Source organism: Mobula hypostoma, chromosome 6, assembly GCF_963921235.1.
Source record: "Mobula hypostoma chromosome 6, sMobHyp1.1, whole genome shotgun sequence".
Classification (NCBI taxonomy): domain Eukaryota; kingdom Metazoa; phylum Chordata; class Chondrichthyes; order Myliobatiformes; family Myliobatidae; genus Mobula; species Mobula hypostoma.
Genome location: NC_086102.1, coordinates 66,285,194 through 66,305,581, shown reverse-complemented (window position 1 = coordinate 66,305,581; position 20,388 = coordinate 66,285,194). Strand labels below are relative to the sequence as shown.

The 20,388-nt window shown below is 40.7% G+C and overlaps 1 protein-coding gene across 9 annotated transcripts in view; it reads left to right on the top strand.

The window, feature by feature from the left end:
* dmd (dystrophin) overlaps positions 1-20,388 on the top strand; it is a 1,998,855-nt gene that overhangs the window by 946,925 nt on the left and 1,031,542 nt on the right. For all 9 annotated transcript variants that reach the window (XM_063050913.1, XM_063050911.1, XM_063050907.1 and 6 more), the window contains exon 34: positions 12,997-13,176. In XM_063050913.1, coding sequence (XP_062906983.1) covers positions 12,997-13,176 — 180 coding nt within the window. The remainder of the gene's footprint in view (positions 1-12,996; positions 13,177-20,388) is intronic.

Genomic DNA, 20,388 nt, shown 5'->3' with positions numbered 1-20,388 from the left:
TGATTCCAGGAGTGAAAGGGTCATCATATGAGGAACGTTTGATAGCTCTGCATTTGTATTCACTGGAATTTAGAAGGATGAGGAGGGATCTCATTGAAACATATCGAATGTTGAAAGGCCTAGACAGAGTAGATGTGGAAAAGATGTTTCTCACGGTGGGGTAGTCTAGGACAAGAGGACATAACCTCAGGATGGAGGGGCACCCATTTAAGACAGAGATGCAGAGAAATTTCTTTAGCCAGAGTGAATTTGTGGAATTTATTACCACAGGCAGCTGTGGAGGCCAGGTTGCTGGATGTATTTAAGGCAGAGCGCAATAGGTTCTTGATTGGTCACAGCATCAAAGGTTACGGCGAGAAGGCCAGGGAGTGAGATTGAGGAGTGGAGAAAAAGGATCAGCCATGATTGAAAGGCGTAAAAGACTCGATGGGCCAAATGGCCTAATTCTGCTCCTATGTCTTGGGCTGTTTCATTTGCTGAGTTCTGAATAGAATCATCACAACTCAGTAGGTATGGAATGACTGATAACTCTGCCTGTTTAGTCATCAGCGAGCATCTCCAGGAAGGTCATTGATGAATCAGCTGAAGGTGGTTAGGCTGAGGACACAGCCTGATGAAAGCCTGCAAATGATGATGACCTGGGGCTGAAATTGTTGACCTCTAACAACTGCTACTCTCTTGCTTCTTCTGCGGAGTGCTTTCTCATATGAACAATAGACATAGTCAATCATTTCTCCTTGATGCCACAGTCAGTAAAGTGTTGCCCTCGTGTTAAGTGTAGTCACTTTTACATTATCTATGAAGTTCATCTCTTTGATCAACATTTGGACCAGGTTCTGATCAGGTCAGGAGTGGCTTGGTCCAAATAAAATCCAAACTGTGTATTAATGAAAAGTTGGCAACAACTTTGCACACAATGCTTACAGGAGGGAGTAGATGAACTAGGAAGTGATGCACCAATTTGCTCCTCTCTTGGTGAACAGAGCATACCTGAAAGGTTCTCTATAATGCCGAGCAGATAACATTCTTTTTTACATCATTAAAATAGCTGAGCCAGATGCAAAACTTATTCTGGAGGGCAAGTCTCTATTACCAGACTCAGGGTGATAGTGCCATAGTACACTATTGCTGTAGCAGAGGTTTCAGTGTTTTACTGATACAGTGTTGCCATTCTTTAACTAGATGTTTCAATTGCCACCTTTTCCATGGTGTCTTTTGCACTCATTTGAGATTGTCAAAGTAGCTTCATTCAAGAATAAAGTAACCAATGTGTTCTCCAAAAGCAGAACAAAAGAGTTCTGTAGTTATAAATAGGAACTCTTTGGTACGCGAGGTTTGGAACTTTCTGATGGGTCAGGGATTATTATGATACAGAGGAAGAACATGCTGAGATGTTGACAAGGTGGCATTATAACTTTCAAAGAGACAATAAAATCTTAAGTGAGTTCTGCTTTTGCTCCGGCAGAAGAATAATATTGCCATTCTCATTAATGGTGAAGCATCAAAAGATGGCTACTTGCCATATATTTTGACAGTTGCCTGGCCAGTTGGTTCAAGTTTTAATTAAATTTTAATGCAACTGTAATATAAAAGAAAACTGTTATATAAATTGGCAGTATAAAGTACTAATAATCTCATTACTATGCAAATATTCCACATTGTGGTTGAAAGAATAATCCACTGAGGTATTCCAGGGCAATAAATTTTCGTTTTGAATGCCAACCATCTCCAAAGAATAGAGGAGATCTGAAATTTTCAAAAGAGGTTGGCTCATTGATATTTGTTACTCTGTCTCCAGGTAACTGCAGATGGTCTGATGGACATTTGAGTGAATTTTGTTGTCAGTACAAGCAGGGTCTGTGCGGGCAATCAGACATTGTGTGGTCTTTGTGATGGAACATATGAAAGAAAATCATTGCAACAGGATAAAAACTTCAGCAATAAGAAAATGTGCATGAGTTAATAATTTCAATGCATATCAAATGAAACAGGTTGAGCTTTCTGGAATACATGAGAAAGTTCTAAGCGGGATAATATAAGTGATATGCAAAACTTCATGCTCTAATTCCACCCAATTATCAGTTCCCAATCTCTCAGGAATGGGTTTTGCACATGTTTGAATTAACTATTTTAATGCCTTGGGATATGGTGAGACCTTATCTTGGATCTGGCCATTGTCTCACTCTTGTGCAGCACAAATATTATTTGTCAAATGATGGTCAGTGCCACGCTATTACTGCTTGGGGCATTCAGATTTCAGGATTCAATTCTAGCACCGTCTGCAAGGAGTTTGTATATTTTCCCCGTGACCACGTGGGTTTGCTTCAGATGCTTTGGTCTCTTCCCACAGCCCAAATACATACCAGTTAGCAGGTTAATGGTCATTGCAAATTGTCCTGTGATTAGGCTGGGGTTAAAAAGTGGTTTGCTGGGTGGTGCAGCTCGTTGGGCCTTAAGTGCCTGTTCCATGCTCTATTTTTAAATAAATAAAATATATAAACCAAAAACTGAATGTTGTTTGGAATTGCCTAATCACCAGCAAACAGCTTTGGTAGAAGGAAGTTCAGTGATGAAATTATTGAAGATGTTGGGCTTTGGGCACTGCAGAAACTTGATGCACTGTAAATGAGCTGAATTGATTTGCCTTCAACAAGTGCAATCATCTATCTTTGTGCTTTGATTAAATTTAAGTAACAAGTGGTGTACAGCAGGAATTGGTGCTGAAATGTTTGTTGTTTATGATATATGTAATTACATGGAATGAGAACATAGCTGGCCTGATCAGTAAGTCTGTAAATGACATACAAACTGGTGAAGTGGTGGATGGCAAAGCAGATTCAAGGTTGATACAACATTGTGGGGGTGAAAGGTTCAAAGGTCCAATGTAATGCCAGAGAAATTTATACAATATACATCCAGAAACGCTTTTCCTTCACCAACATCCACAAAAACAGAGAAGTGCCCAAAGAATGAACGACAGATAAACATAAGAACCCCAAAGTCCCCCCCAGCTCCCCTCCCTCCCACATGTAAGTGGCAGCGAACAACAATCCCCCCTCCCTCCACCAGCAAAAAAAAAGCAAGCATCAGTACCACCACTGAGCACCCAGCGTGAGCAAAGCAATAGCAAAGATGCAGACTTGCAGTTACCCCCAAAGGCTTCACGTTTCATCCGGCATTCAACATACCGCAGATTCTCTCTCTCCAATGGAAAAGGAGGTGTTTCTGTTTTTTCTGCCAATTCTGAACTGTTCTATGTTCTGAGGCTGTCTAGGGATACAGCATGACAAATGTCAGATGGAAAGTTAAGCAGCACAATGGCAGATAAGTTTTAATCCAGACAATTGTGAGTTTACTTTTTTTGGGAAGTGAAATTCTGTTAGGATATTTAGAATACATGGCAAGGATCTGAGGAGCATTACTGTACAAAGGCACCCTGGGGTACAAGTGCATAGCTCCCTGAAACTAGTGACACACGGGGATAGAGTAGTAAGGTGTCCACTGGTGACACTCATTTGGGCAAACTTGATGCCAGTCTCTGCAATGTTCCTGAACATTGCACACAGGTTTTCTGGCAAGGCTTCCCAAAATATCAAGACTTCCTTTTCTGCACCCTTAGCCACCACCTGAAACCTGCTTCATTGAAGTCTTCTAAAAAGTTTCTTGGCAGCAAATTGTGTTTGCAATGTCACCTTCCAGCAAGGTGCTGCATTCTTGCTGGAGCTTAGCTTCATGCCCAGCATGAGTTGAGTCTCACTGTGTTGCAATATTCTCAATTATGGTCCAGTGTCATCACCTGAGCTGGAGAGTTATAGGTATTCAACTAAGTGATTGTCCAGTCATCAAAATAATCTTCTTGCTTCTACACCTAGCCAAGTTGCAGTTTTAAGTTATTTCCTTTGGAGAAGGGACAGTGGTTCTGTAAATTGTAGCTTGTAAATCAAAAGAATGCAGGGTGAGGCAGATGTACAAGATGAGAGCAGGGATATAGAATGAGGATTCAGTCATGTATTACTTAACCTTCAAGAAAGAAATTGAAGGGTCTCAGTCCATTTGCTATCATGGTTAAAAAGCTATCCCGGTTGTGGTAACTGTGAAATATTGCTTGCAGGAATTGTCAGGGTATGAGGGTAAGGTGAAGCATTTGCTTGTTTGCTTTTGATGCACAATTTTTTTTGTTTGGATTAATGAGTGTATGTGATTAACTGAGTAGTGCTCGCGGCAACTTTTGTTGGAAAAGGTTTTTGTAAAGATTTTCACTGACCATAATTGTGTGAGTAAGTTCACTGAACTTCTTGCCTCATTGGAGTTGGACACTGGCATTCAGCTTTGTGACTATCTACTTCTGTTACTGTAGATCTGTTTGGAAGGCTTCCTGGCTCAGGTAGACATCAGATATTTCATCACTCTGCACCTTTCCACCAAGAACATTGTGCAGCTTTGAATTCTGGGAACACACTGTTTCTCAAGTTGGGATGTCACCAAATATTTCTAAAAAAAATATTATTTTGCATGAATACAGGAGCCTGCTGCAGCCTTGATGCACCCCTTTAAGTCAAACTCAAGTAGTGTAGACTCCTTCTGGTAGCTTGTACATTGGCCAGTAATAATGCATCTCATCATCCAACAGTGAGAGCTAGACTGCTCCACTCTTACAGCAACCTTGCTGCTTTGAAGTCTATAGGGTCTGAACCTGAGGGGGCCAATCTCCTTGTGGGCAAGTTTACTAGAGTTGTTGGGGAGGGTTTAAACTAATTTGTCAGGGGCATGGGAACCAGAGTGAGAGGGCTGTTTGTTTACAAGCAGGGGCAGTGTGTAGTGAGACTGTCAGGAAGGACAGGCAGATGACAGGGCAACATTGATGTCAGTGGAATGAGATTAAGTGTAAAAGGAAGACAAGATTGAAAAGGGTGTTGGATGCAAGATTGAAGGTTTTATATTTGACTACGCGCAGTATACAAAATAAGTAGGTATTTTGTACTGCAGTTAGAGATTGGCAAGTATGACGTTGTAGGCATCACTGAGTCATGGCTAAAAGAAGATTATATTGGGAGCTTAACATCCAATGATACACATTGTATCAAAAGGACAGGCAGGTAGGCAGAGAGGATTGTGTGACTCTGCTAGTTAAAAATAAAATAAAATCCTTCGAAAGAGGTGGCATAGGGTCAGAAGGTGTAGAATCCTTGTGGGTAGATTAAGAAACTGAAAGGGTAAAAAGGCCCTGATGGGAGTTAAATACAGGATATGGGCTACAAATTACAATGGGAATTAGAGAAGGTTTGTTAAAGAGCAATGTTACAGTAGTCTTTGGGGTTTTTGATATTCAGGTAGATTGGGAAAATCAGGTTGGTGCTGAAGCCCAAGATAGAGAATTTATTGAATGCCTACAATACAAGATGGCTTTTTAGAGCAGCTTGTGGTTGTGGTTGAGCACACTGGGGGATCAGCTATTCTGTTTTGGTGTTGTATAATGAACCAGTTTTGATTAGGGAGCTTAAGGTAAAGGAACCCACTGGAGGCAGAGATCATAGTTTGATAAAATTCATTCTGCAATTTGAGTGGGGGAAACTAAGGTCAGGGGTATCAATATTACAGAAGAGTAAGGAAAATTACAGAGGCAAGAGAGAAGAACTGGCCAAAGTTGATTGGCAAGGGACATTAGCAGGTATGACAGCAGGTCAGCAATGGCTGGAGTTTATGGAAGCATTTCCGAAGGTGCAGGATAGACACATCCCAAAGAAGTAGTATTCTAATAGCAGGATGACACAATTGTGTTTGACGAGGGAAAGTCAAAGCCAACATAAAGCAAAAGAGAGGGCATAAGGTAGAGTAAAAATTAGTGGGAAGTTACAAGAAATTTTAAAAACCCACAGAAGGCCACTGAAAAACCACAAGGGACAAAAAGATGAAATATGAAGTTAAGCTAGCCAACCATATCAAAGAGGATACCAAAAGTTGTTTTTTTTTTCAGATATATGAAGAGTAAGACAGGCAAGAGTAAATACTGGACCACTGGAAAATTATGCTGGAGAGATATTAATGTGGGACAAGGAAATAGCAGATGAACTGAATTAGCAATTTGCATCAGTGTTCACTGTGGAAGACACAAGCAGTATGGTGGAAGTTCAAGGGTATCAGGGAGCAGAGATGAGTGTAGTTGCTATTACTAAGGAGAAGATGCTTGGGAAACTGAAAAGTCTGAAGCTAGGTAAGTCACCTGGACTAGATGGACTGCACCCCAAGATTCTGAATGAAGTACCTGAAGAGATTCTGAAGGCATTGTAAATAATCTTTCCAGACAACTGGAAAATTATAAATGTCAATCCAACCAAGGAGAAAGGCAGATGAAAGGAAATTATAGTCTGACTTCAGTGGTTGGGAAAATATTGGAGTCAGTTGTTAAGGATGTGGTTTCGGGGTACTTGGAGGCACGTGATAAAATAGGCTATAGTCAATAAGGTTTCCTAAAGGGAAAATCTTGCATGCCAAATTTGTTAAAATTCTTTGAGAAAATAACAAGCAGGATAGACAAAGGAGAATTGGTGGAAGTTGTGTACTTGGATTTTCAGAAAGCCTTTGACAAGGTGCCACGTGTGAGGCTGCTTAACAAGTTATGAGCCCATGGTATTTCAGGAAAGATACCAGCATGGATAGAGCAGAGGCTGATTGGTGGGAGGCAAAGCATGGGAGTAAAGGGAACCTTTTCTGATTGGCTGCTGGTGACCAGTAGTGTTCCACAGGGGTCTGTGTTGGGACTGCTTCTTTTACATTATTTATCCGTGATTTGGATGAAGGAATTGATAGCTTTGTGACCAAGTTTGCCAATGATACGAAGATAGTTGGAGGCACAGGTAGTTTTGAGGAAGCAGGGAGGTTGCAGAAGCGTATGAGTATCCCTAGTATCCAAGACATCTTTAAGGAGTGGTGCCTTAGGAAGGTAGCATCCATCATTAAGGACTTCCACTACCCAAGACATGCCGTCTTCTTATTGTTACCATCAGGAAGGAGGTACAGAAGCTTGAAGGCAAACATTCAGCAATTCAGGAACAGCTTCTTCCCCTCTGCCACTTGATTTCCACTACCTCATGACCTTTTTATTTTTTTTTTGCACTGCTTACTCTACCCTGACAATTTAAAAGACATATATATATACTTAATGCAGTTACAGTTTTTTCTCTATATTTATTTATCATCTGTTTCATTGCTGCCATAACATTAACAAATTTCACGTCATATGTCACTGATAATACTTGGGGACAGATTAGGAGAATGGGCAAAGAAGTAAGAAATGGAATAATGGAATACAGTGTCGGGAAGTGTATGGTCATGCGTTTTGGTAGAAGGAATAAAAGAATAGACTATTTTATAAAGGGGAAGAAAATTCAAAAATCAGATGTGCAGAGAGACTTGGGAGTCCTCGTGCAGGATTCCCTCAGGGTTGATTTGCAGGTTGGGTAGGTGGTGAGGAAGACAAATATATTGTTAGCATTCATTTTGAGAGGACCAGAATCTAAAACAAGGATGTAATACTGAGGCTTTTGTAAGGCTATGGTGAGGCCTCACCTGTAGTACTGTGAGAAGTTTGGGCCCCTTATTTAAGAGAGGACCTGCTGACATTGGAGAGGATTCAGAGGAGGTTCATGAGAGTTATTCCGGGAATGAAAGGTTTATCGTATGAGGAACGATTGATGGCTCTGGGACTTCACTTGCTGGAATTTAGAAGAATGTAGGGGATCTCAGTGAAACCTATCAAATGTTGAAAGTGTGAGATAGAGTGGATGTGGAGAGGATGTTTTCTATGGTGGGCAAGTTTGGACAAGAAGCCACAGCTTCGGAATGGAGGGCTGTCCATTTTAGAACTGTGATGAGGAGGAATTTCTTTAGCTAGAGGGTGGTGAATCTGTGAAATTCATTGCCATAAGTTGCTGTGGAGTCCAGGTCACTAGGTGTATTTAAGCTGGGAGTTGATAGATTTTTAGTCAGGGTGGGAAAGATTTTGGGGTACAGGCAGAAAAATGACATTGAGAGGGAAATGTATTTGCCATGATGAAATGGCAGAGCAGACTCGATGGGTCAATGACCTAATTCTGCTCCTTTGTCTTTATAGTCTGATTAACGTTTCAATTTTTATATTCGTATAAATTTTTGAAGTATTTCCCTTTCAGGGTTATTGAAAGATGTTTAATGTATCTTCATTTTGCTAGGTATCTAGAGTCAATATCCTTGAATGATAAATCATAAAAAACAAGATTCTTATAAAATATCCAGTAAAACATGAAGGTATTACTAAATAATGTATAAAATGAACAACCCCACAAACTGGGTTGGGGTATTTGACCACATGATCAGCTGAACAGCGAGGTATTAAATGAGGAAAGATCTGTAGAAAGTTTGAAGAATGGAATTCCTGCCAGAGCAAGAATTTGGAAAAGCATGTACATGTGGCGTATTGTGGGATTACAGAAAATGAGAGATCTGGGTAATGATAAGGCTGTAGCCGAGAATGAGAATTTTGAAATCAGGTCCCAGCATAAATTGATACCTTTGTGGCTCAGCAACAGTGGGTGAAAATTTAGTAATGTTTGGAGCAATTTAGCACTCTGATATCAGAACATTAGGTGATCTCACATTCATACTGCTTGGAATAAAGGAGATAGAATGGCACGGATTGCGCTGCAATATTACAAAGGCGATTGAGTAACCCTTTTGATTGCCTGGTTGTTTGATTTTGTGGCCACCATAGGACCAATGTAGTGAACAGTCTGATGCAATTACATACATTCCCTTGGGGGGGGGTGCGGCTGGGGAGAAGAGTTAGATTTCCTGATGTGAGAATGGAATGGAGCAGTCTGTGCACTGTCAACAGAGTCTTCCTGAAGTTTAGATGGAGGAACGTTCTGCTTCATGACTGCTGATGGTCAAGCAAATCCTAGTGGCGGAGAAGGGATTGAGGGAGAGTGGTACAGTGGAGTTGGGCGATAGCATGAATGATTAAATCTGCCTCTGTTATACAGGGTGATGTTGTTGAGAAATGGTAAATGAGTGAGAAGTGGGTGAGTGTCACGGATAGATACTTAGAGAGCATTGGACGTGGTTCTGTAGTAAGGGGAAGACAAGATAATTCCTTGGTATGCCTCGACAGTTAAGAGGGTGCCAAGCAACTAGGGTCTCATTCAGTTGTATGATTATGGGCAAAAGTTGAGGTTGGACCGGTCAATCATGTCAACAGCTGGAGGAAGTTGAAGGATGAGAAAGGGGGCCTTCAATTTCTGATGTAGCAAGTTACCAGTGCCATAGATGAAAAGTATTTTGGTTTGTGGCAGGGTTAGAAGTTTTATGGGAAGAATTTTTGTGCAGTATCTTATGTGTTCATTAATGTTAGTAAAGATCAGACAGTCTACAAGGGTGCAACTTGTGAAGGATTGGACAGAAACAAATAATTGGTTTATAGAGAGAATTAATGTTGGCAGATTTTCAGAAAAGGGTTCTGTTTCTGAGAAGAAAGTCAGTTGGCATAAATAAACGGCGAGGAAGGAAATTTGGATGCTTCATGGCTCAAGTGAATAGGAGGTATGTCTGATGGACAAGGTAAGCTTTGGAAAGCTTGAAAGGAAACTGAGAAATCTGTGATTGATCAAAATTCAAGGAATGGAGCCAGAGGAGAAGCAGAAATTCAGCTTGGTGAGAAAGGGCCAAAATGGTTGAGGCAGATGACTGAAAATGACAGACTTTGTGACAAAAGAACTTGAACTCTTCAAACTTACTATGAGGAAATGTGAAAGTTTTTTTTTAATACAACAAAATGCATGTTAATTCATATGTGGAACAATGTGGCATCTTTTTTCTCAGCCAGAATGGAAGTAATTTTCTTTCATGTCTTATGACTTAAGGTCTGAGTGAATTTGATTCTGATTTTTGTTCACATCTACCACTTTGATCAAAGCTGCGTTTTCCATTGAGTCATACAAGTTCACAGTATGGGATAGAGCTCAATGTATGTGTGCTGGTCAAAAATATAGTTGTGTCACATAATCCCACATTCCAGCTCTCTGTTCTTGGTTCTTCAAAGTCTCATCCCTGTACCATGTAAATCAGCTCAAGGTTTCAGTTGTTCCAGTCTCCAATTACTGTTTTCCACAGCATCCTTTCAAAGTTCCAAAGTTAGTCTTTTCTCATAATTATAGATTTCAAACCAACATCCTCACAATCTCCTCCTCTTCCATCACATTCTTCCTATTGTCTGACATAATGATTTTTGCTATGGATATTCAACGTGTGCTTTAATCTGATAACTTTTTCTTCGAATTGACACTGGGTGGGCAGCACAGTGTGTCAAGCTGTGTAGGGCTGCTCCTTCACGTCACCAGAGACCTGAATTCAGTCGTTACCATGGGTGCTCTCTGTGAGCTTCTGCAATTTCTCCTTGCCATCGAGTTTCCAACCACATCTTAAGGACGTGCATCAGCAGGTTAATCAGTCTCTATGAATTGTCTCCATGGTGTAGATGAGAAACTGAAACTGCGAGGAGGGTTGGTGATTTCAGCCCAATTTAACTTCTCGCAAATAAATGCTGTCTATCCAAATATAGCCATATGTTGTCTGAAGCCAAAACAATTTATACGCAGTGGCCACTTTATTGGGTACACCTGTACACCTCTACAATGTTGTGAGCCGAATCAAAGATGGTGATGATTCTGCATACAGGAGGAAGAGTGAAAATTTGGCTGAGTGGTGTCATAACAACAACCTCTCACTCAATTGTCTGCAAGACCAAGGAACTGACTGTAGACTTTAGAAGAGGGATACCAGAGGTCCGTGAGCCAGTCCTCATCAGAGGATCAGAGATGGAGAGGCAACTTTAGCAACTTTAAGTTCCAGTGTGTTACTGTTTCAGAGGACCTGTCTTGGACTCAGCACTTAAGTGCAATTGTGAAGAAAGCACGATAGTGTTTCTGTTTCCCTCAGAACCTACGGAAATTCAGCATGACATCTAAAACTTTGACAGACTTCTATAGATGTGTAGTGGAGAGTATATGGACTGGCTGCATCATAGTCTGGTACGGAACCACCGATGTCTTTGAATGGAAAATCCGACAAAAGGTATTGGATTCAGCCCAGTGCATCACAGGTGAAGCCCTCCCAGTGATTGAGCACATCTACGTGAAATGCTGTCATTGGAAAGTAGCATGCATCATCAGAGATCCTCAACCACTCAAGACGTCCCCTGTTCTCACTGCTGCCATCAGGTAGAAGGTTCAAGAGCCTCAGGATTCGAACCACCAGGTCCAAGAACAGTTACTAACCCACAACCATCAGGCTCTTGAACAAAGGGGATAACTACACTCACTTGCCCATCCATTGAGATATTTTCACAGCCAATGATCTCACTTTAAGGACTGTTCATCTGGTTATTTCATGTTCTTAGTATGTATTGCTATTTATTTACATTTACACAGTTTGTTGATCTTTCATTGATCCTGTTATAGTTACTATTCAATAAATTTGTTGATTATGTCCACAGGAAAATGAATCTCAGGGTTGTGTAAGGTGACATGTATGTACTTCGATAATAAAATTTACTTTGAACAGTGAACATCTGCTCATTAATCCAAATGTCTAATCAGCCAATCATGCGGCAGCAACTCAGTGCACAAAAGCATCCAGACATAGTCAAGAGATCAGTAAACATCAGAATGGGAAAGAAATGTGATCTAAGTAACTTTGACTGTATAATGATTGTTGGTACCAGAGAAGGTAGTTTGAGTATCTCAGAAACTGCTGATTTTCACAAGCGAAAGTCTCCAGAGTTTACGTAGAATGGTGCAAAAAGCAAAATATATTCAGTGATCAGCAGTTCTGTGGGTGAAAACACCTTTTTAATGAGAAAGGTCAGAGGACAATGACCAGACTGGTTCAAGCTGACAGGAAGGCAGCAGTAACTCAAATTACATTGGTGGTGTGCAGAGGGGCATCTCTATATGTGCAACTCAGAACATCAAAGTGGATGGGCTGCAGCAACAGAAGTCCATGGGAATACACTCAGTGGCCTCTCAGGAGGAACCTCATAAAGTGGCCACTGAGTGTATATCCATTCCTTAACATGTTAAATACTCTAATTATTCTACAAAATCTTTCAGAGCAGATCTACCAGCATCTTTGAAACAATGTCAGTTTGAATGTTACTCAAACCATCATCGATGGCTGTGGTGTTTCATGATTTACTCTGGAGATTAAAGTCAATGGGGATCATGTCCACTGACTAGACTGAAAAAGCAGCACCAAGGAAGATGGCTGTAACTCAAAGAGAAATCACCTCAGCTCTGCATGTTATTGCTGAAGTTCCTCACAACATATACCATGTTCGGGATCAGTCTACAGACGAGGATAGCAGTCCTGGGTATTTGTCAAACAATAGCTCAGCATGGTACTGTGCAAAGAACACGTGGCAGTTGATGTGAAATTCTTCCAGCACAAATACAAGATAGGTCCTGACCTACCAAAGGGGGCCTAACAGTGTACACAGACTGGAGGGGATAGGAGCCATAGGGGTACTCGGAATTGATTGCACAATACATAATCTCAAGGTATCAGATCAAATGTTGGCAAGAAAATCTTTCCAAAGTGATCACCTACCAGGTGGTTGATCAGTGCTCATTCATGTTCTTGGAAGAACTCTCCCATGCTTAGTGTATCCTGTACTCCTACTCCATCACCAAGAAAGGCTTGGCAGCAGCACCATCAACCAAATGTCTTAATCAAGAATATCAAGCTTGTGTCAATAGAAAGATGCAACGTGCCGCAGGAGGGTCTCCATTGCTCTTTTGTTTTCGATGAGAAGGAGAACTTTCATATCCAACAATATAAAAGGTGTATTGTGGGGGGAGGTGGAATATAGCTGATCAGGATGTTTCTGATCATCATTACTTTAATGTCCTTTTTAAAAATCTTCATTGGTTCCTTATTCTACATTAACATGATCTTCTTGTTTTATAGGGTACACAGAAAGATATAGAGAAGCGGCGGCTACTGCTGAACAGCATCACAGAGACTGGTGAGAGTCTGAAGGCCATGTTGGGCAAGAGTAACAATGTTGTTGATGATAAACTCAGTCTGTTGAACTGTAATTGGATAGCAGTCACATCACGGGCCGAAGAATGGCTTAATCTTCTGCTGGTGAGTAATTCTGAACATCTCTTTTTGCAGGCAAAAATTTGCAGAGTGCTATACATTATCAAATGTTGAAAGGCAAACTCTAGAGTGGACATGGAGAAGATATTTTCAGTATTAGGGGAACCTAGGACCAGAGAGCACAGCCTCAGATTAGAAGGACGTCGCTCTAGAACAAGAGATGAGAATGAATTTCTTTATCAAGAGGATGGTGAATTTGTGGAACACATTGTCACGGGTTGCCGTGGAGGCCAGGACATTGGACGGACTTAAAGCAGATATGAAAGGTTTTTGATTGGTTAGCATGTCAAAGGTTACAGGGGGAAGGCAAGGGAATGAGATTGAGAGGGAAAATAAAACAGAAATGTTTGAATGTTGGAGTTCAAATGGCCTAATTCTGCACCAAAGTCTGAGGTCATGTACGATATAATCTTCACTTAACCTCAGTAAGAAAAAGGAATTGATTGTGGACCAGGAAGGGGAAGTTGGGACAACATACAGCAGTCCTCATCAAGGGGCCAGCAGTGGAAAGAGTGAGCAGTTTCAAGTTCCTGGATGTCAATATGTGTGAAGATCGATCCTGATCCCAACAGATGAAGAAGACACACTGGTGGTTATATTTCACGAAGAGTTTGAGGAGATTTAGTATGTCACTGAAGACTGGTAAATTTCCCCATTCTGACTGGCTGCATCCCCATCTGGAATAGAGGTAAAAATGCACAGCATCAGAAAAACCTGCAGAGGATTGTAAACTCAGCCAGCTCCATCAAGAGCACTCGTCTCCCCTCCATCAAGGAGAAGTTGGCATCTATCATTAAGGACCCTCTCAATCCAGGACATGCCCTTTTCTCATTGCTATCATCAGAGAAGAGCCCGAAGATAGACACTCAAAACTTTAGGAACAGCTTCTTCCTCTCCACTGTCCATGATTTCTGAACTGTCCATGAATACGACCTATTTTGCTTTCTTTTTGCACTACTTATTTCTTCAAGTTGTAACTTATTGTATGTACTGCAAAACAACAAATTTCATGATACGTGTCAATGGCAATAAATCTGGTTCTGATGACCAGAGCATCAGAGGATCCTGTGTAGAATCGGGTGCAGATTCAACAAATTTCAGCCTGAATGGTGAAAGGGAGATAATTGAACTGACAGAAGTTATCCCTTTAAAGTTAAAAAACATTTGAAAGGAACCTATTGTGTATTTGAAAATGGTTATTTGGATGTTCTCAACAGTATTGCAGCTTTCAGAAAATACTAGAGCTATTTAAGGTTAGCGAATTCTGTAAGTTTCTAGAGTACACTTCATGTGGCAATTTGCCACTCATTGCTTTCATTGAAGTTAGTGGAAATTAAAAAAGAAGATCGGGCGCACTTAGGCTTGTGAGGGAGAGCACCCTGCTGATACAGCAGCTAAAACAATAATGATTCATGTTACTATCCCTGTGGAAATACTTTACAGCAGCTAATGGAGTTTCACTACAGCAGTGCTGCATATAGTGATAATTGCTCAATTGATTGAATAATTACAGCCTATCAATAGACACAGATTATGTGCATGCTGTTGCAAAGATTCCAAAATTTGCTACAATAAAATTGGAATTAATTTATTGAATCATCCTGATTAAGACTGGAACTCCTCTTTGCAGCTTTTAACATTGTGATGAACAGAACTCCTGAATTAATCAGATATTATCAATTCATTGATTTGAGGTCCAGCTTTAATTAATTAATATAATTCCGTAATTTGCCTAAAAAACTTGGTCAGAGATGAGTTTGGACATCTCTCTAAGCTCCTATTTCACCATTTCTCAAGATGCAAACTGCATTTGGACAATAATTTTTATAATTTGGAACTATTATATAACATATACTGTTTCAGTAGTATCTAATTCCATCGAACACAGGTTGTTGAGAGGGAAAGGATATACGTTCAATAGCCACTATATTAGGTATTACTTGTACCTAATAAATTGGCCACTGAGTGTATGGTTATGGTCTTTTGCTGCTGTAGCTCATTCACTTCTTCGCAGTATTCTCTGTAAACTCTAAAGACTGTGCATGATAATTCCAGGAGATAAGCAATTTCTGGGATGTTGAAACCACCCCGTCTGACACCAACAATCATTGCATGGTCAAAGTCACTTAGATCACATTTCTTCCCTATTCTGATGTTTGGTCTGAATAACAACTGAACCTCTTGACCATGCCTGCATGCTTTTATGCATTGAGTTGCTGCCACATGACTGGCTGATTAGTTATTTGGATTAATGGCAAGTGTATAGGTATATCTTATAAAGTGGTCACTGACTGTTTATTTGCTTGTAAAGAACAGGTTCGGTAGTAAATATTTCCAATCACCAGTGTTTCCCAACCTTATTTAGCCCAATGCCCCCCCCCCCCCATAGCACCTTCATACTTTCCAATGCCACTCTTAGGCACAATATACTTTCCGGTGTCCCCATAGTGTATAAACATGTCTGCCATATGCTAAAATGAGAAACATGATTTCTGCTTTAAATTTTTATTTGTCTTTAAACTTACACAGTACTGGTGTGCTCTACAGCAGCTTTGATATCAATGTGATCTTTTTAGCACGTGTTGAAATACCTGGTTCAAGTTGTGACAGGAAAAGCCTTAGGTCCCCATGCATGACAATGTTCAAGTGTTTTCTGGGATTTTTTTTAGTATGTGGTTCACTGCACTGAAACCGCTTTGAAAAAGGTAGGAGGATAAAAATGCAATGAAGGGCAGACTGGCTCTTTTCCAAAGACCAGAAAACTTCGTATGACAGTGTAGCCACATACTACCAAAACCGACGTTTTTGAAAAGAATTTTTGCTGCTTCATCATTCTGAATTTCGATAATTTCTTCTTGGAAGCTCTCCTCCTGTTCTTCCACCTTGTAAAGAAATGGGTTAATTACCCATTCTGGAATTTCCAGATCATTCAAATCTTTGAATTGATTCTGAAAATCCTTCTTCAGTTACTGTGGGTGTAAACAGTACTTTTGCAAGTCACTGTCTGTGAAAGAGAGTGCCATACTTTCCATGTAGGGTAACTGTGAGAACATTCTTGTCCCAATGTGGTGCTTATATATTTCCAATTTTCTGATGAAAGTAAACACTGCACATTTTGTCTGAATTAAATTCAAATGCTCGCCCTACATTTTCATAATTAGAGTGTTCATATTGTCATACAGATTGGCTAGGTATGGTACATCTCCATGTAGAAGTTAAATTTTGTTTCCGAAGCTCTTGTCGACTGAGCAAAAATTCAACCACGTGTCAGAAAGGTCAAAGAAGTGTTTTAAGCAGCAGCTATTTGACAGCCAAAGCACTTCAGTGTGAAGAAACAGGCATTCAAACTCTTCATCATTTTCCTGGCATAACTGGCGAAATATTCTGCTATTTAATGGATGAGCTTTAATTTTGTTGACAGCAGATATCACAAGAGTTATGATTGAAATAAGTCACTGGCTGAGGTTTTGGCTGCGAGATATTGATGATGAATTACACAATGGATTACAAACAGACTTGGAATCTCTTTTTTTTATAAATGCCACTAAACCAGCCTGATGACCTGTCATAAATGTTGCTCCATCTGTAGCATAAGAAATCTTCTTCCTAATCGGAATACTTTTACCCTCAATAAATATTTTGAGCTCATCGTAGATTGATTCTCCGCCGATACTTGTTTTTTCTTTTCACAAAAGAGAAGCTCTTCATAAACTTCTCCATTTTTGATAAACCATATATATGCCATTAGCAATGCCTTGTCTTGCACAGTTGACTCATCCATTTGTATTCAAATTCAGTTTTTTGTAGCTCTGTGCATAGTCGATACTCAATGCCTTCACTCATCACTACGATGAGCTGTAGAGTTATTACTCAAAGGAATTGATTTTAAAATACTGGTATCTGTTTTGAGAACAATGGTGAGCACTTCTGATACAGCAGGCAATATTAATCTTTCACCAGTTGTCTGAGATTTTCCACACATTGCTATCATTTTGGAAATGTTATAAGAAGCAATGAGACCACTATCAAGGTCATTTTTAGCTTTCTTGGCAAATGACTTGAGTGTGCAATGCTTTTCAATTGCTTCTTTCATCTTATGGAACTGGATAATACCATAAATAGCCTTTTCAGGGTGTATTTTATGGAAGTGTTCCTGAAATCTTGATGGTTTCATGGCTTCATTAGACAGTATAGTATTACGAATAAGACACATGGGGCGTCACTGATCTGATGGGAACGGAATAAATCTATGCTCCAGCTATGTAACATTGTATTGATGCACCTCCTGTAGTTTCTGGTTCTCAGCAGAATTCAAGGCTTCACCCCCTTCAGAATCATAGAGATCGTGTCATGCTTACTTATCCATCATTAACGGGGCTAAACTGAAATATAAAATTAAGACAAACTGGGAAGGCCTTTTGGATGTTGACAATGGCAGTGAGTTAACATGGTCAATCAGGTCTTGTGCTTCAAGTTGGGGTGCTGCTTACCACCCCACTTCTCCCCCCCCCAAGAATCTTGAATGCCCCCTGATGACTTCTATTTCCCATAATGCCCACTTAGGACATGCAACCGCCCCCTTGGCGGGGAGCAACCCCATTGGGAATCACTGCCATGTACTAAGCTTTTAAAGAAAGCTAGGGAACGGAAAAATCAGGTGAATGAGTAAGGAAGAATGTCAAACTTGTTTCTGGTGAATAAGGTGGAAAATTGAATTAGCGGTGGTCATAGTAAGATGAGATTTAGCATTGCAGTGGAATAGAGTAAGGCTCACTCCTCGGTAACAATATTTACTTAGGGCAGGCCTGTTTAAAGGGATGATTATAGAAAATTGGAATCAAAGTTGGTATTTCACTGAAGGAGAAGTTGGTTTTATTAGAGTCTATTTATATTTCCATGAAGAAGAACAAAATAAAGCAGCAACACTCACAACACGCTGGAGGAACTCAGCAGGTCGGGCAGCATCTGTGGCCGAAACGTTGACTGATCGTTTCCACGGATGCTGCCCAACCTGCTGAGTTCCTCCAGCGTGTTGTGAGTGTTGCTTTGACCCCGGCATCTGCAGAGTATTTTGTGTTTAAAATAAAGCAGAAAGAAAGGCCATGTGTTAGGAGTCAACTTATTAACACGAGTAAAAACCAGGATGAATATAGAAAGTAAAAATTGAAGCAAAGGAAGCAAAAAGGATAAATGATTTAAAAGAAACTCATACTGTAAACTTGGAAATGGGATCTATATACCTTTGCCAAACACGTGAACTGAAATATTGAATAAAAACAAAAGTTTGTGCTGATCAGGGACTAAAATGAAGATGTGAGAAATGCAGCTACAATCTGTGCAAAGTCATCAAAGCAGCGAAACAACAATACAGAGAGAAGATTCAGACTCAACTATCCACCAACAGCACACGCAGCTTATGGCAAAGTCTGCACACCATCACAGACTTCAAAGCTAAACGCAGTGGAGTTTCCAACATCGATGCCTCTCTCCCAGATGAGCAAAATTTTTTTTACGCTCGATTCGATGTCACCAATACTGAGCCCCTGAGGAGACCTGCAGATGATGCGACCAGCAGTTTAGTCATCTCTGAAGCTGAAGTACGCAGGTGTTTCCAATGGGTGGAAGTCGCAAGGCCACAGGACCGGATGGCGTCGCAGGGCGAGTACTCAGGATCTGCATGGCACAACAGGCGTGCTTACAGACATTTTTAATCTCTCCCTCTCCCAATGTAGAGTGTCCTCCTGCTTCAAAGCATCCACCATTGTTTCTATACCTAAAAAGACCAAGGTAGCATGTCTGAACAACTGGTGTCCTGTCGCACTCACCTCAATAATAAGCAAATGCTTTGAGAGGCTGGTCATGGACTACATCTTCAGCATACAAACACCCAAACTGGACACCCTACAATTTGCCTACCGACACAATCGACTGACAGATGACGCAATAGCCACTGCTCTACACACCTTCCTTAAACATGTGGAGAAGAGGGATGCTTATGTGAGAATGCTGCTCTTGGGCTACAGTTCAGCATTCAATTCCATAATACCTTCCAGGCTTGACAAGAAGCTCAGAGACCTCGGCCTTTACCCTGCCTTGTGTAGCTGGATTCTGGGTTTCCTGTCAGATTGCTGACAGGTAGTAGAAGGGGGAAACCTCACCTCTGCCCCCTGACTGTCAACACAGGTGCCTCTCATGGCTGTGTACTAAGCCCCCTCTACTTCTCTCCCTCAATGTTGCAAAAACAAAGGAGTTGGTTGTGGACTACAGGAGGAATGGAGACAGGCTAACCCCTATAGACATCAATGGATCTGGGGTTGAGAGGGTGAACAGCTTTAAGTTCCTTGACATCCACATCACCGAGGATCTCACGTGGTCTGTACATCCTGACTGCGTGGTGAAAAAGGCACAGTAGTGCCTCTTTCACCTCAGATGGTTGAGGAAGTTTGGTATGGCCCCCCCCCCAAATTCTAAGATCTTTCTATAGGGGCACAATTGAGAGCATCCTGACTGGCTGTATCACTGCCTGGTATGGGAACTGTACCTCCCTTAATCGCAGGACTCTGCAGAGAGTGGTGCGGACAGCCCAGCGCATCTGTAGATGTGAACTTCCCATTATTCAGGATATTTACAAAGGCAGGTGTGTAAAAAGGGCCTGAAAGATCATTGGGGTCCCGAGTCACCCCAACCATCAACTGTTCCAGCTGCCACCATCTGGGAAATGGTACCGCAGCATAAAAATCAGGACCAACAGGCTCTGGGACAGCTTCTTCCACCAGGCCATCAGACTGATTAATTCATGCTTATACAACTGTATTTCTATGTTATATTTACCATCCTGTTGTACATAATATTTATTATAAATTATTATAATTGCAAATTGCACATTTAGACAGATGTAATGTAAAGATTTTTACTCTTCATGTACATGAAGGATTTAAGTAATAAAGTCAATTCAATTCATTTGAGTGTGGCTGGTTTAAACAAGGTAGAAAATACTGCTGGATTCACTCAGTGCAAATGGGATACATCTTGGGTTGCTTATGGAAGAAAGGATGGAAATTTTGGAGTTATTAGCCACAATCTCCAGATGATATCTCAAAATTAGTAAACTACAAACATTCCACACTTGTGAATATAATGTTTATACAAATCCAGCAATTGCAGACGGGTTAGTTTAACATCATTTGTGGGTAAAAT